General features: G+C 23.9%; 1 protein-coding gene across 2 annotated transcripts in view; it reads left to right on the forward strand.

Moving 5' to 3' along the window:
* LOC132917711 (basement membrane-specific heparan sulfate proteoglycan core protein-like) overlaps nucleotides 1-16,595 on the forward strand; it is a 135,144-nt gene that overhangs the window by 41,562 nt on the left and 76,987 nt on the right. For both annotated transcript variants that reach the window (XM_060978582.1, XM_060978580.1), the window contains one exon: nucleotides 3,833-3,924. In XM_060978582.1, coding sequence (XP_060834565.1) covers nucleotides 3,870-3,924 — 55 coding nt within the window. In that variant the 5' untranslated portion in view covers nucleotides 3,833-3,869. The remainder of the gene's footprint in view (nucleotides 1-3,832; nucleotides 3,925-16,595) is intronic.

Genomic DNA, 16,595 nt, shown 5'->3' on the forward strand with positions numbered 1-16,595 from the left:
AATAAACAAGAAAACGCTTTTACAATAATTTTTAACACATTAAAACACTAAAAAAATTTTCAAGTACCTATTACTAACTCAGTATATTATTATTATGACGAAATAATAAATAATGTAGGTGTACTGTTGCATTTAATATAAATGCGGTTTACATCATTTTTTTTTTTTCAAACATGCATATTAATACAAAATTAATTACCAAATATACAACTATGCACAAATCGTAAATAGTATAATAAATTGTTAGAGTACAACTGCGACAATAAAAAAAATAACAATAATACTAGGCACTAATGTGCTGGGTTATCAATTTATCCTTTCTTTTTTCTCGATTCTGTTTTCAAGAACTGATGCCTAATTGGAATCACCAAGCAGAACCGCACTGAAAATTTGCTATTCGACAATATTCTAAATAAAGCAATTTAAATTGTTATTGTTTTTCAATATAACACTTTTTTTTTTTTTAATTGAAACTGAATTTTGATGTAAAATATATTATGTATGTAAAAAAAAATGATGTAGTCTCAAAAATGTTTAGGCACATACTTTTTCAAATTTCCAAGTTAAATACGTTAATGTATTCTTTAAAGTATAAGTATCATACACAATATAGTTCAACCTTCTCCTACATTCACTTTTCGTCTCTCAAAACTTTATAAATATTCTAAATGCTTGGTTAGTAACGTTTAATTTAACAATTATTGTAATCTTATAACAATTATGCTAAGAAGGCATCATGGGTATCCTGCAGCACCAAAGTTACACCAATTCCCACACTTCAGTCAGACCTTGCATACTAAGGTACTTCTTATACTAACACGCCTAAAACGTAATTTGTATCTTAATATTAACGATATCACTATATAAAGTTAATATTATTAAATACATTTTTTTTTTTTAATAATTTAACAAATGTTCAGCGCATACAGAAAAATGTCGATTAAATTAATCAAAGAATAGCAGGGAAATTTTAATTTCGTACACTTAAATCTGTATATAAATAAATATTATAATTTTGCATAACTATATTTATAAAATATAATATAAATATATTTATAAAATGTGGGCTTGTGTGCTCTTACAGTTCATGAATTATTTACATAAGAAAACTAAGCATACCATTGTGCTCCTACTTCTATAAAATGTAGATAAGCTCGTAAATAAAATATAATAACTATGTATAACTACCCCTAATTCATATATTACGTACAAAATATTTAATATAACTGTGTGTTACCTACTACTATGTTATCTTTTTTGTTGTTTTCAATTAAATTAATTTTACATTTATTTATTGTACGGTGATAATAGGTACTTCTGTAAAAAATAGTTGAACATATGTTCTTTTTTTTTATTCACCTTTAAAACCATACTAAAAAACTTTGTATTCTACACCTCACTCTTTATCACTTTCCTAGGCTCATCAATCTATATCTGGTCCAACGCCGAGTCTTTTTTTTTTTTTTTTTACTCCATTCACTATTCCGAGTTGTCGATAGCGTTTCCTAACGTTTTCGTTTTCACTGATTCTGTAGTTAGTAGATTATTTTTTTGTATTTTATGCAGTGTTCACGATTTACTTCCATTCGCCACACCGGGTCGTATTAGGATTCATTAGAGTTGGATGTTTAGACTTTTTGTTTACATTCTCGACTCGAGTATTTTGTTTAGTTCATAATAGCACCTATTTCCTATTTTTCTTTTTCTCATTTCAGTTCGAATATCGTTCTTCTGTGTAATGTGTGTGTCCCAAATATATGAGCTCCCGTACTCGTTTAAATGTATACTCATCTATACTTCCAGATGAGTGTGTATCAAATCTCGTATAAAATTGTTTTTCTCCGAGTGATAAATATTGTAGATAATATATTCTATTTTTTTCGCGTTTAATTCTAATCGTATTCACTTCAACATGTTTAAATCTCTAGTAAACAATTACATTTTTCTATGAGGTCTTTTTTGTATTTCACTAGCAGCACAACATCGTCAGCAGTACACTTTAGCATTTTAAATATGGTATTACCCATTTGTATGCCTAAATTTTCTAGCATAATTTCTTCCTCTACTTTTTCTATGGCTAGGGTTAATAATATAATATAAGACGGCCCATTACCTTGTCTTAAATTTATTTTTTCTCGTGTATCAACGTAAAATTAGTGTATAGTGAGGTTCCCACTTTAACCTTTTTATTGCTATATGCATATTGCATAATGTTTTTTTTTTTATTATGATGACCGATTTTCGGGGTATCGCAGAATACTTAGTATTATGCTTTTTTAAAATCAATGAATAACATAATATTATGTGCTATCTTATCATACTCCTATTTTTTAGAACATTTTTCGATGGATAATTATTTCAAAATTGTTGATCTATTTTTTCTAAGAGCGATCTGATTGTTCCCTAAAATATATAATATCCAAATAGACACTAAAAAATAAACAATTATAAAGTATTTTGTAGGTAACGTTGAATGTTGATATTTTTTGGTAGTTGTTATATATTTGTTTGTTACCTATTTTGTTTAATATGGAACATATAATAATGTTATTACTGACATTCTTCAGGAATTTTTCCTTTTCTTTGATTTCTTGTACCTATTAAAATGAACATACATTTTGTTAGTTTTTTTTTAAACATCTTAAAAAAAATCATTCCAAAAGTCTTTTGATATACCTAGAGATTTAAGCTTAAAACTCTCCATTATAGCTTTAAAGAAAGTACTCATATTTTCTGATTTGTATGATTATATATTTTTATATTTTTAATTTTAAAATATACATTTTTATAAAGCTATTGAAAATTAATTGATACAGTTTATTTTTGTATTTTAAGTTTTTTCTATAATATGATGACAATTTTTCTATTTATATCCTAGTATTAAAATTTCAACATCAATATATGTAACCGTGACAGTGTAGATCTTATATCGTAGAAAAAAAATGGTTTCAATTAAAAACAAATAAACCTTTTTTTGTAATAAATATTTCATGCAAATATTTAAAATTTAGAAACAAAATTATCAAATCAAACGTGTTTTAGATTCTGAGCGCGGAGCGATGAATGTATCGGCGTTACTCTAATCTATGTTTTATTATTATTATTATTATTTTTTGCCTGTCATCGACATTTTGAAAAGTAAAAAGCTCAGAATTTAGTTTTGTTATAATTCAAGAACATTATTCACGGAAACTTGAATGTATTTACATATATATATAATTATATTTAATATATATGAACAATGACATTTTTCAAAACATTAAATTAAATATTATTTATTAATTCATTTTATGCTATTGCCTATATTCACAAACCTATTCACACCGTTCTATATATAGTGATTCGGTATTGTCTGAAAAGTTAATAACAATAATATATTGTATACATATTAAAATATATATAATAATATATGATGACAATTAAATATTAATAATATTATAATACATTTAATTTTTTAAAACAATTAATTCAATCGTATTACAAACAATAAAATAAATTACTATAATAGTAATATAAATATATCGTAAATACTTAGTAATATAGGCTGACGTCATCGCACAAAATCATTTTTCGTATGCAAAGATTTGTCATTGAATTTTAATTTAACATATACATAACAGTAACTTACCCAATGATTAAGTGCACTCGAGCATCCGACACCTATTGATCAGCGGAGCTGCAGTTACCCGCTTTCCCCTTTTTGTTTATATTAAGTACATTTAGAGCATGCATGTATTTAATTTATATCTCACAACCATCGTAAATTAAAACTAATACACGGCAATTACAGTTGCTAAATTTGAATGTTTCTAATATTCAGTTATATTTTCAGATGAAAAACTTTAAATGATTGCGGTCATCTAGCAGTGATGGAGTTGTTTCCAGTGGTCTCTATAATTCTATTATACGCCGTCGTGGTTACCAGTAAGTTTATTCTTGGAAAATAATACTAAGCAATTATTATTGTTGAATTAAGTCTTCTTAATTTTCTATTGAAGAACTTGTTACTTGGAAAAAAGTCAGTAACAAAAACATACTACATTTTTCTCACGGTCTATTTATCATATGCATTAGCATTTAATTGTTTGTCGCACAATATTGTATTTTTATATTTTATAAAAACTACTATACAAATAATAATATAGTTATCTTTCAAATCGCTTGGAACAATTAATATGTAGTAGGTATTATAAATGTATAATGAATATAGTTATTGTTTATGAATAATATAATACTAATTATATATGTAAGCTTTTAAAACGAAACTGTCAGTAAAACTTGGCATATAGATATTTACATTAACACATTGGACAAAGCAAGATAAATAAATCGAGTTGAAATTATTCATTTATGATAACAGTAAAAAGGATTTTAGAAGTGTTTATGTAAGTGCTCATTTTTATTTTGTTTAATTAAGTTATGCTTATGCATGTATATAATATATTCATAATACATTAAACACATATATTTTTCGTTTTTTTTTTTAAATCAACAACATGGATATTACTTTCTATTAGACAATTTAAAACTATTTACATTTATATTTTTATATGAGTTAGATTAATTGTATGTGCATTATATAACCCAACTCTTATATTATAAATAAAATAGTATAATAACAAGATATTATACTATTTTATGTTATGTAACTTATTATTAATAAATTTACTTGAGTATTTAAATATACGATATCGTATGATAAATATTGTAAACATACATTTTAAGTTGAAATTGATAAACTATTTTTGTTAAAATCAATTAACATACTATAATATAACAAACAATAGTAATTAGGTTTAATAGCCGATGACTTATTCAAAACCTTTGGCCAGTATTAAGGATATTTTCTCATTCCTTCAATAAGTGGTCGGATAAACAATTAAATAATTAATACATTTATTATAAATATATTATTATAATATTAATTAAATTCGTGTAATGCCTTCAGCTACTCAGAAAATAATGATTATTATTACTATATATAAATTGACTTTGAACTATTTAACATAAATATGTTATTACCATTTATTAAAATACTAATATCATATTATTATCACGACAACATTCAATTCATTAAATTTAAAAATTACAACGTCTGTTATATATTAAATGTAATATCTTCTATTTGCTTAGGGATTCATATTAATAAATCTAAATCGTATTATATTATATGTACTGCTATAATAATTTCAACTTTAGAATAATAATATAATTTGCATGCATCTTAGTTTCATTTGGTTCAAATTTAAACGTGTAATATTTTACGGAAACATATAAGTTTTACCTTACCTTGCGAGTAAAATTAGTAAACCTGTAGTTTGGCCTTTCCTTATGACCTTCTCGAAGATTTATACATGTTCCAAACTTTAACACACGTGCATCTACTATTTATATGTTTTTCCTAGAAATTAGCAGAGTTCTTATATATTTTAATTGAATTATTAATTCGCTTTGAAATTCGTCACAATATGGTTTCTTGAAAATATAAAGAAAACTTAATTTAAAAATCTTTTTTTACACATTTAAACATTTTCATATTAAATTTATATTCAGATTCAAAGTAATATTTCATTTATAATATCATTATGAAATAATAAAAATACACGAACAAGGAGTTTATTTTTTATATTTCACTCAATTAAGTCATACGTAATATTTTTCTTAAATTCAGAAATTAAATTAAATTATTAATATAGACAAACCAATTATATTTTAAATTATACACTATATTTATAGATATTTAATAAAATGATTATTAATGTCTAAAGATACAATAATAATACATTATAATATTATTTTAAAAGCAAATAAAAATAACAAAAACAAATATGTATCAGTATTATGAAAAAGGAAACATTTAATATATTGTCCATATTACGCTTTAGATTTTGAGCGAAGCGTGAAAAAGTGAACCAGTGGGTATCGCTATGCTATAAGCTGTATACACTATACAGTATAGTCTGTTCACTGAGAGAATAGTACTACTTGGTGCATTCTACTGACGGAAATTACGGGTGTTCCGTCAAAAATTCCCTGTCCGCGACTAAAACTATATATTTTGATATACTTAGTGAATGGTAGTGCGACACGAAATGTGTTCAAATACAAGATTATGGATCAAAATCACCACAATGAAACGTGAAACTGTAAACTTTATCCCCACTCGAGAGCAACTGGTGTTAAGTAGGTGGGCCTAGCCGTTCCGTGCTATAGTGAGGACAGGTTTTAGTACGCCGCACAATGCTGTTCTCTCAATGAACAGACACTGTGTAGGTGTCGAGTGTTAAATTTGAATCAATAATAATATATCATTGTACACGAAAAACGATTCTTGCGGAAACGGTCTGTAAGGCAATATCACTAAGTATATTTTACGATATACTTTTTGATATTTTTATTCGAGTAATTTGTATTATTATTAGTGTTACGGGAGATTGATTCTTAGAGGAATCTTAGGCATAAAAAGAAAAATGCTTGTGAATTTATAGCTATAAGTTTTTATAAGTTTGCATATTTTTTACTATTTTTTACTAAGAATATTATGAAAAATATAAATGACTATGCTAAACCAGATTTTGGCAAAATGTATTGATTTATTTCAGTTTAACATCCGAATAGGGTCATTAAAATTTATATCTTTAAATTGAAAAATAATTTCAAATATAATACTTTGAGTATTAGTTAATTGGAAATTCAAAATATTCATACAAATAATTTATAAATATTAAACATAAATAGTTATTTTAAAAAAGTTAATATTTTTTAAATTATCATTAGAACACAATAAATGTACATTTTATAAAATCAAAATAATAATAAAATAGCAAATATATTGAACTGAATGCATACTTTTACCATGTAAACAGATATATATGAATATAGGCATATATTAATCGCTTCGGAATTCAAAGCATTTTAAGAAGTTTATTCTAAAACATACAACATGTCAATATAGGTATATTATATTTATAGAAATGTTAATATATAAATACGATTATATAAGTTACAAATTAGAATCGGAGGATATTTGTTTCATGTAAACTTTACAGATTAAACAATTCCTGGAAATATTATATAGACTGTATCTTTAGAACTTATTTAATTTCACTCGTCTTAACACAGTGATTCGTGATATTATATTGAAAAGCAATGATGATCAGAGTCTATTTATTCACATTTGCAAAAAAGTTTTTCTCCAAAGCTTGATTAAAACACAAAAAACTTCCATGTTTTTTTTTTCACAATTGTCGATATTATTTTTTTACGTTAATGACACTACTGACAGATATCCAACAATAGAAAAAACAAAAATATTACCTCTTCAAGCAAAATCTCTAACCCTGTGAACACCTATTTCATTATAAGATAGTCTATATTCAGTAACTCCGAACTAAATTAAAATTAAAATGGTTGTATCTAAGGTATACTAACCATGTAACACAAGGAAAATTACTTTAATATACATACTGAAACATATAAATTAATAATATAAATCTGCTAAACCATGTTTTATCCAAAATGAATCACTGTGTTTCGACCAATGGTAAAATATAATTTCGAAAGTATTGGCTCTATTATACAAATTATAACAAATTATAACAAACAATAATATCAATTGTTAAGTAGAATTTAGTTGAGATTTTTTCTAATGTGTAAATTGAACATATTTTTTTTTTAAATAGAATTTCTCCATGTATTTACAATGTTTACATCTACTTGTTGACTGACGGTTTTAAAAACAATCATAAATTTTTTTATTTACACTCTAATTGTTTTTTCAATACTATATTTATTTATTTTTATTTTTTTTGATAATTTAATCCAATACATATTTACAAAAATATTTCTACAAAGTTGTTTTTTAAGTTACAGGTTGTAACATAATATTATATAATATTTATTATGACTAAACATAGGCGAAATAAAATATGTTTCTTAATTATAAATCTATGATTAGTGGAATGTATCAATTTATAATATGTACCTACATAGGAACTCTATGCATAATAATAAAGGTAGTACTAATTACTATACAAAAGCATTTAAACATATAATATGAACTAATATGCAATTTACATTTCCATGAACAAACATTTTCTAAATGGTATCATAGAATTATTTTGAGTCACCGGAAATACCTTTTAGAATATACGTCGACCTTTTCAAGAGCTTTACGCGGTTCAAATGGTCTAAGTGGTTTAGGAATATAAGCGGTACTACGTATTATTATGTATTAATGACTAATATACTATAATATTACGTAACTATATAACATAGATAATATATGCCAGTAAACGAAAAATAGTAAGTAAGTTAATTTGCTCATTTTTATAAAATTCTCCTCTAGAGTAAAAGTTTTGACAAGATAGTGGTTGCCTAATTTTCCATATTTAAATATATTGATATGCTTATACCGTATAATAAATTCTAAAACATAATCATTTTAACTTATTAAAATCAAAATAAATCTTATTTTTCAAATAATTTAAGTTACAAATAAAAGTAAATCAATCATAATAAATATATTGATAGGTATGCTGCTCATTATATTATAATTTTTATTTTAACAGACTATCCATTCATAAAAAGCAATAGCAGAACATTTAACCCGATATGTTATATAAATAGTATTATAATTAACAATATCTAAATATTATGTAAGTATAATATGTACGTACATTGTGTATTTGCACGTATATACCTTTATTAAAGATTGGTACATTTAATCATTTATTTTAACCGAATAAAAGAAAACCAACAGAAAAAATACATACTTTAATCATATTATTAAAAGACAATATACATTACAATGATTTAAAATTTTTTTATTGGAAAATATCACTCACTATAGTTATAGCACATAATATGTAAGTTAAGCACACAAATATAATTAGTATACCTATTTGTTTGTAATTATTAAATGGTAGTATAATATTTATAAATATTTTTCTACTAGGTTAAAAACAATATTATAAGTAACTATAAGTATAATGACCGTTAAAAATTAAAACAATATGCACTTATTAAATTCTATACATTAAATTAATATAATCTTGAAAATAAAACTTTAAAAGTGAAATGCTATTCTACAGAAAAAAAATCCTATTGTAAATTAGAAAATTAGTAAAGAGACAATATTAAAAATAAAGTAAAAAAAAATCATCAAATTGAATAAATATTTTAAAATAAAATAAAATACCAGGTTCCAAAATTGTACAGTTACTTTAATATTAAACATTTTATCAGGAAGAGAATACATAATAGTAGAACAATAAAATTGACAACTAACTATCATTTTAGACTCTAGTATTATTTTTTGAAATCATAATTAAATTATGAATTTAATTGCATCGAAAATATATCATTTTGTGACATACAGCCTAATAGATGTAATAAAATCATAAAAAATGGAGAGGTACACTTTTGATTATTTATAATATTACATCAATAGAATTGAAATTCCATTGATAAATAAAAAAAAATATGATTTAAAATTTCGTGTTTTTGATTATTTGAATCGGACAATAAATTAAAAATATAATTTTGCTGCGCCTAATAATAATCATAACTTATATATAATATTATGCAAAACAAGCTCGAGATGTGACAACAGGATGCAGTAAAAAAATAACGCATTATCAGAAATATAAGTAATTAAATTAAATGCAAAAAATAATCAAATCGGGAGTTTATTTTTAATAAGATTTGTAACGCAAAAAAAAAAAACAGTTATATTTTAACGATGATAAAATATAAGAAACATAATTTAAGATGGTTTTTTAATCGATATAAAATATTAAAATATTAAATGTTTAAAATAATTTATTAGGAATACTCGTATTGTTTATGCTATTAATTAAAATAATATATTAAAACATTATTGTATAAATTTGTGTTTTTAAACAATATTTCATAATAGTTATTTAAAAATTATTATTAACTATTATGCAAAATAAATAAAAAAAATATTTCTCAAATAATGATTTATCAGCTTGTTTTAAAACATCATTCAAAATTTTTTTAAATGAATGATTTATGTGTTTTTATCGTTTTACAGATTTTTATAACTTATAAAAATGATGGTCATTATTACAATTCGGACAAACAATACAGTTAGGAATTTGGATTGAATGAAAGTAAAAAAATAACAAACAATAACAATGTTTTTGAACATTTTTGTTTAACTTGGTGACCCTACTGCTATGTAGTTATTTTTATTTTTGAATTTACTTTTCATAGAAATAACATTATTTTAAAATTGTTATTTAACTTTCTCATAAATTATAAAATTCATAATACAGATAATATTTTATAATGTTTAAATTTACAGTTGTTAATTATACTTAAATGTGTCAACACTTTAGTTAAGAGAACACTTTGTAGGATGGAAAAGTGTTGCTTATCGTTTATACTGTATATAATTTAATTTTAATTGACAGTAAAATATACAAATATTTAATAACACGTGTATTTTTTTTCTTATTAAACGTTCAATATCGCAAGAAATTCATACATCGATATGTAATTTTCAAATTATCACATATTTTTAATTTCTAAAAATGAAAAGTATTATTATAATAAAACTGAAATATAAACTGTCTTAAGTACACTGTATGCTGCATAATTCTTTTTTGTATATCTGTTATTTATTTTTCAGTAATATTATTTTATTTATAATCAACAACAGTGATATTATTATAGACATGGTACTTGTTACCATATTTCATATTTAATATTTCAGCCATTATACATCGCATAGTATGAGTTGTAATTTAAAGTATAAGAATAAGTTATAACGAATACATTTTAAGCCTCTTTTACAATATTTCTATGTATTATTATTATATTAGATTTTTACTAAAAGAAAAAGAGAACATATTATTATGAACTATTCACCTAATATTTTCACGTAACTATTTTGTAGACATAGTCATTTCATTAAATATTAAAATGTATTTGTTATATGATCCTGTGGTGCTTATATAGTTTAAATACGATTGTTATTATTAATTTAAATAAATTCTTTAAAAAATGCAAAAATAATAGACAATACATAATGTTATAATATTATGTCTTAAAAATATATAAACATTTTTTGGCAAGTAGTTCTTATTTATAGTAATATTACACATACAGTTTATAAATATTAAGTGTAATGCAATCTACAATTAATACAAATATAGAATAAATTAATATGCATTATTAGATACTGAATTTATTATAATACGCTAATGCAGTTTTCTTCTTTAGGCCATAACTATAAAACAATATGTAGTATCGTGTATAAATATTAATATGACGTTCCACCAGCAATATTTAGGCAGAAAAAGCACTTGCATAGATAATTAATGCACCAAAATATCGATTGTTTGCTAATCTCAATATAAGTATTCTTTTTATTTTCGTAAAAAAATAACATAGTTATTAGTTAATATTAATTACAATGATGAATATAAAAAAAAAGTTATTCGATGTAATTAATATTATTTCTTTTCTATTTACAAATGCAAATAATCTGATAATTATTGAAGTAGAAAACAATATTTACAAACAATATATAATAAAGCGTCATAAATAATTTTTTGGACAGTAAACGTGTATACATTACACGAACGTATACATATACAACTTGGGTACAGGCGGCAGTAAAGAGTTTCAACTCAAAAAAAAAACACTTACGTGTAATATTAAAAACACGTATCACAATTTAGTACAGATATTTATAGAATTTTAATTTTTAATTTTGTATCAATAATTATTATATTTTTATTATTATTAAAAAAATAACTCACAGCAGAGAGGCCCATTGGGAATTGTTAAATTTGCTATAATATTATTTTATATTTTTACATTTTTCATGTAGATAATATCTTTTTTTTTTTATTTAGTAAACTACATAGGTTGTATATAATATATGAATATAATAATAATAATAACAATAATAAATGTAAAATAGTTCGTATATAAAATATATTAAATTAATTTGTCCAATTTTGGCTGTTCGAGGAAGTAGGCAATGTTGAATTGCAGGCGAAGAAGGTTTCCAGTAAGTCGTCCAATATTTTATTATTTTTTTTCATTGCTTCTCAGTAGGTGTCACATTTGTCACGTATGTGTTTGACGGAAAGTATGACACCTCTTTCCATGGCGGTATTCAATTTTTATAAAAATTGACCTTAAATATTATTTATAATAACATATTGTGTAATTTTTACCAACATTTTTAAAATGCGTTTGTACTCGTCACCAAAACAAAAATAGGTTTATAATTTTCACCGAAATTCAAAATGACTATTCTTATTTGGTACACTTTTTGATAGTAGAGTATCAGATTTCTCAGATCTCTACATATATAAGAAGCTATAATAACAGTAGTTACACAAAATATTACACTTTATAGATTCTGAGCGTTTATTTAACTAACCTACTAACCTATTCACACCACTATACGGTAAGTCAATTTTTACTACTTTCCGTGAAACAATAATTTAATATGAGAAAAATAAACAGAATATTATAATAAATTGACTGTGACTGATCAGACGACAAACTTAGTGAGTGGCAAATAGTTAGAAACCCCAAAAATATAGTATTGTCATTCGAGTCTGTCAAGTATCGACGTCAACAAGGGTACCGACTACCGACAAAATAATCGAATACTTGATAATCCACTACATAAATACTTATTTTGGTGCAAATTACAAACACTATTTTCAACAACATGCGATGGTGCAAATTACATACCCTTATTTTGGTACAAATTACAAACTCTCCTTTCTATACATAGTGAAGGTTGCATACGATACATCAAGTATTTGTGAGCGAGTCTAAAATGGCCTATCTTGAGCTGGTTAATAACCGTTTCCTTTTTTTCTGTGTGAATGATTATCAGGACAATGATGAATATTAGATTGCATTTCTATATGCCTAAGAATTATGTTACCTACTATTTGTGGGGAATAGGAAAAAATAGAAAATTCTTTCTGAAACGAATTTAGAACAAACTCGATTGACATAAAAAGTACGACAAATAATAAAAAATCCAATATATAATAATAAGTCTTATTTTACATATTATATGTCCCACCAGGTATATTAATTTAAGATATATTCAACATACAACCCAATACGGTTATATTTTTTTTCTAAAATGTTCATATGAATATAAATTCGATAAGCTAGTGCATTATGGTAACGATAAATAACAATTGGTATTACATTTTTGGAGATAATTAATCTGCAATTCTCTAAACTTTATACGGTTTATAATGGCTAATTATTAAATGTTAATATTATTTAAAAATAATTTTTATCATATTTTATTGTTTTGCATTTTAAAAACTTTTTTTTTATAATTCCAACTGTCTCCTAAAACATTCTGAATAGTATTATTTTATAAATTACATGACGATAATAATATTTACGTATTCATGGTGTTTCATATTCTTTGATATAAATATTTGTTATCTGGAAAGTTATAGCTTCATTAATAAATCACATACGTGAAACGTGTCTACTTATATATCAAACGTTTTCGTATGTATACTAATGAGTGTGCAGTATTTATTAGCATTAAACTTATATGTAATCTATACATTTACTAAGCATTATGCTAAAGTGAATTGAATACTATGTTTTGCGTATCAAGAAAATCTGTACGGCGCGTAACTGAAAATCGATAATTTTGTGGTTGGTATGATTTTATTATTGTGTCATGGTAGAAAGGTATTTCGTATAATTTGATCGGAATTATTTTTTCAACTCGTTTGAAAGAAAAATAATTGAACAAATGTTGAAATTATTAATATAATATTTTATAATGCGTTATGGATGTTATGATACGTGTGTCACCCTATTCGCACACCTAAGCACATTATAACGTTGCATTCTAATTGCTATTATTATGAGTTTGAAAACAATGATCATCATATCCAATCATAATCTAATATCAGCAATGGTTCTAAATGATACTCGTGGGTTAAAATGTACACTTTTGGGATAAATTAAATATTTTTGATATATTTTTTTACACTAGATTAAACTATCAGGATAATAATTAAATTTAACACTATAAAATCGAAATTTTACAAAAAATATTATAACAACGTACGTAATAGCTAAGAGCTTGCACTGGAATTAACCGCAATCCGTAACACTCCTAAAAACCTTTAGCAAGTGCTACTCTCCAAACCCGAATTATACTTTTCAAAACATCAGAATTAACAGAAACCCGAATAAATCACTCTGGTTAATCCGAAACCCAAAACCTGAATAAAGTTTAATTTTACAAATTTCATGTGATAATATATATTTTTTTGCGGATAGTTTAATTTTTAAATAAGTTATCCAAACAATTATTGAAAGGAATAATTTACATTCAATTGGTATTAATCACTAAATATTTCATGTTATCAATACAATATGCAATATTATGATTGTTGTTTTTCATTAATTCAGTAGTATAATCAAGTAATTAGTAAACTGTTCTAAAATTAAGCCATATTCTAAAGAATATTCAATACTCTAAGAATTTGGTACCTAAAAAGTTTAAAAATGTATTCTTTTCTAAACTATGTAATACCCATTTGCGCCCATATTAATCCGTACAATAATGGTTACCTAAGACTTACGAGCGCCCAAATGATTGTTCTATTTTTTTCATTTAGACCTTTAAACACCAATAGGCATTCACTCTACATCAGAAATCCAAATCTCGTATAAATAATCCTAGTACAAAGCTCTAATAAGTGTATTCGGATATAAGCACTTAAAAAAGTTATTTTTCAGTCAATAAAACTGTTCATTTTTTTTTTAAATTCAATATGAATAACTCTATTAAAAACAGTATAATAGTGCTTTAATCGTTAACCAATAATTTAACCGAGGTATAAAAGTTTCTTATTTCTCGGCTAACACAAACTGATTGGTCTTATAGTATTAAATATTAATGCGTTACCAATACAAATGTAGTTGATTGAATTTGTGTAAATTTAAATTTATATAACATTTTATTCGTTTTTAGAAAAACATATTTGGAATTGAATAATAAATATATTATATTAATTAAAATATCAATATAGTTATTTATGTAATATTGAGATTATAATAATTTTTAGAATCAAATGATATATCTTCATTTCTGTATAATACCATAAAATTAATAATGATGTCGTTTTATGAAGATATAATTATTATATTATTATAATTATTATATTTATTTAGACACGTGGTTAATGTCATACGTCGAAAATGTGGAATATATGTTTAATATTCTTCTGTTTTCGTTTTTTCATTTTTTTTTTCATAAGAAAGAGAAAGTTTACATGATACTTTTGGCATTTGTCCCGAAAAAGTTCCATTATAATATGACGTGCTACGTTAATATACGTTAATGGCAAGCAGTAAAGGCAGTGTTAAAAACTAAGAGTGAGGAGCTTTGTTTTCCATTCAAGCTGTGAGTACCTATGTTTTGTAAATCTCAATTCTCCTTTTCAAATTAATTCTTGTGTTTGTCTGTGACGTGGCTTTCTGAGTATCTACAAATTGCATTATACTATTTGAATTGATAACTGATATATAATTGTTTCATCGACGAACATCTCTCGACTGTCTAAATAAAAACTGTTTACGTTAAAGGTTTTATGTAAAGCTAAAATTAAATGATTAACAAAAAATATACTAATTATGAATAATTATTTACTATGATTATAAGTTTAACTGATTTTTACCAATTATATAAACATGTATAATGGGATTTTTGTTATCATTGAACTTATATATGTCTAAAACGGTAAAAATTCCATCTAATAAATGCATTTTTACCTTAAAACATGACACAACCATACTATTGATTTATATAATGTATCACTGATATATAAATTATTTATAAATACATTGTTTATAGACTTTTTTTTAGAAATAAATCGTGTTTATTTAAAAATATATATGTATATATATAATATATAAGATGGACTGAAGGAGTTAAAAGCTAAGCACTCATGTACAATATTTCTTTATTTTTTAACGGGTTTGTTATTTTTTCTAAAAGTAAAGAACAAAAATAAAACTGAAGTACTCCTTAATCAAGAATATGTCTAACTTGAAAAACAAAGACCATCATTTGAGAAAATGAGAACATTCGTTTAGTAATAAATTATGACCAACTTTACTCAAATAATCTTAGGTCTAAAAACAATCCAACAATTAGTATTTTTGAATACTTAGATATAAAAAAAACCCAATAGAAATTATAATATATTATCTACAGTTATATTTAGTTAGTTATAGTAGGAATATTTATTTTATTGAAAATAAGGATACATTTTAAATCAGCTTATGAACTAGGACTTAAACTTCAATACCAACATTGACCGATTTAATAATAAGTTTCACATGCAATTTTACTCAACTCTAGCTCTCAAATTTAAAATATAACTTCCATTTCTATCCGAGTCAAGAAAAAAAATAATCTCGTAAGACTTTAATGAAATTAGATCCATTAATTATTGGTTATTATTGGATTGAAATTTGATTAAATTTAATTTAAAAAAAAAAAAAACATTCTAACTATATTATGGATATTATCTGATTTCATC

This window comes from Rhopalosiphum padi, chromosome 1 (assembly GCF_020882245.1).
Source record: "Rhopalosiphum padi isolate XX-2018 chromosome 1, ASM2088224v1, whole genome shotgun sequence".
Lineage (NCBI taxonomy): Eukaryota > Metazoa > Arthropoda > Insecta > Hemiptera > Aphididae > Rhopalosiphum > Rhopalosiphum padi.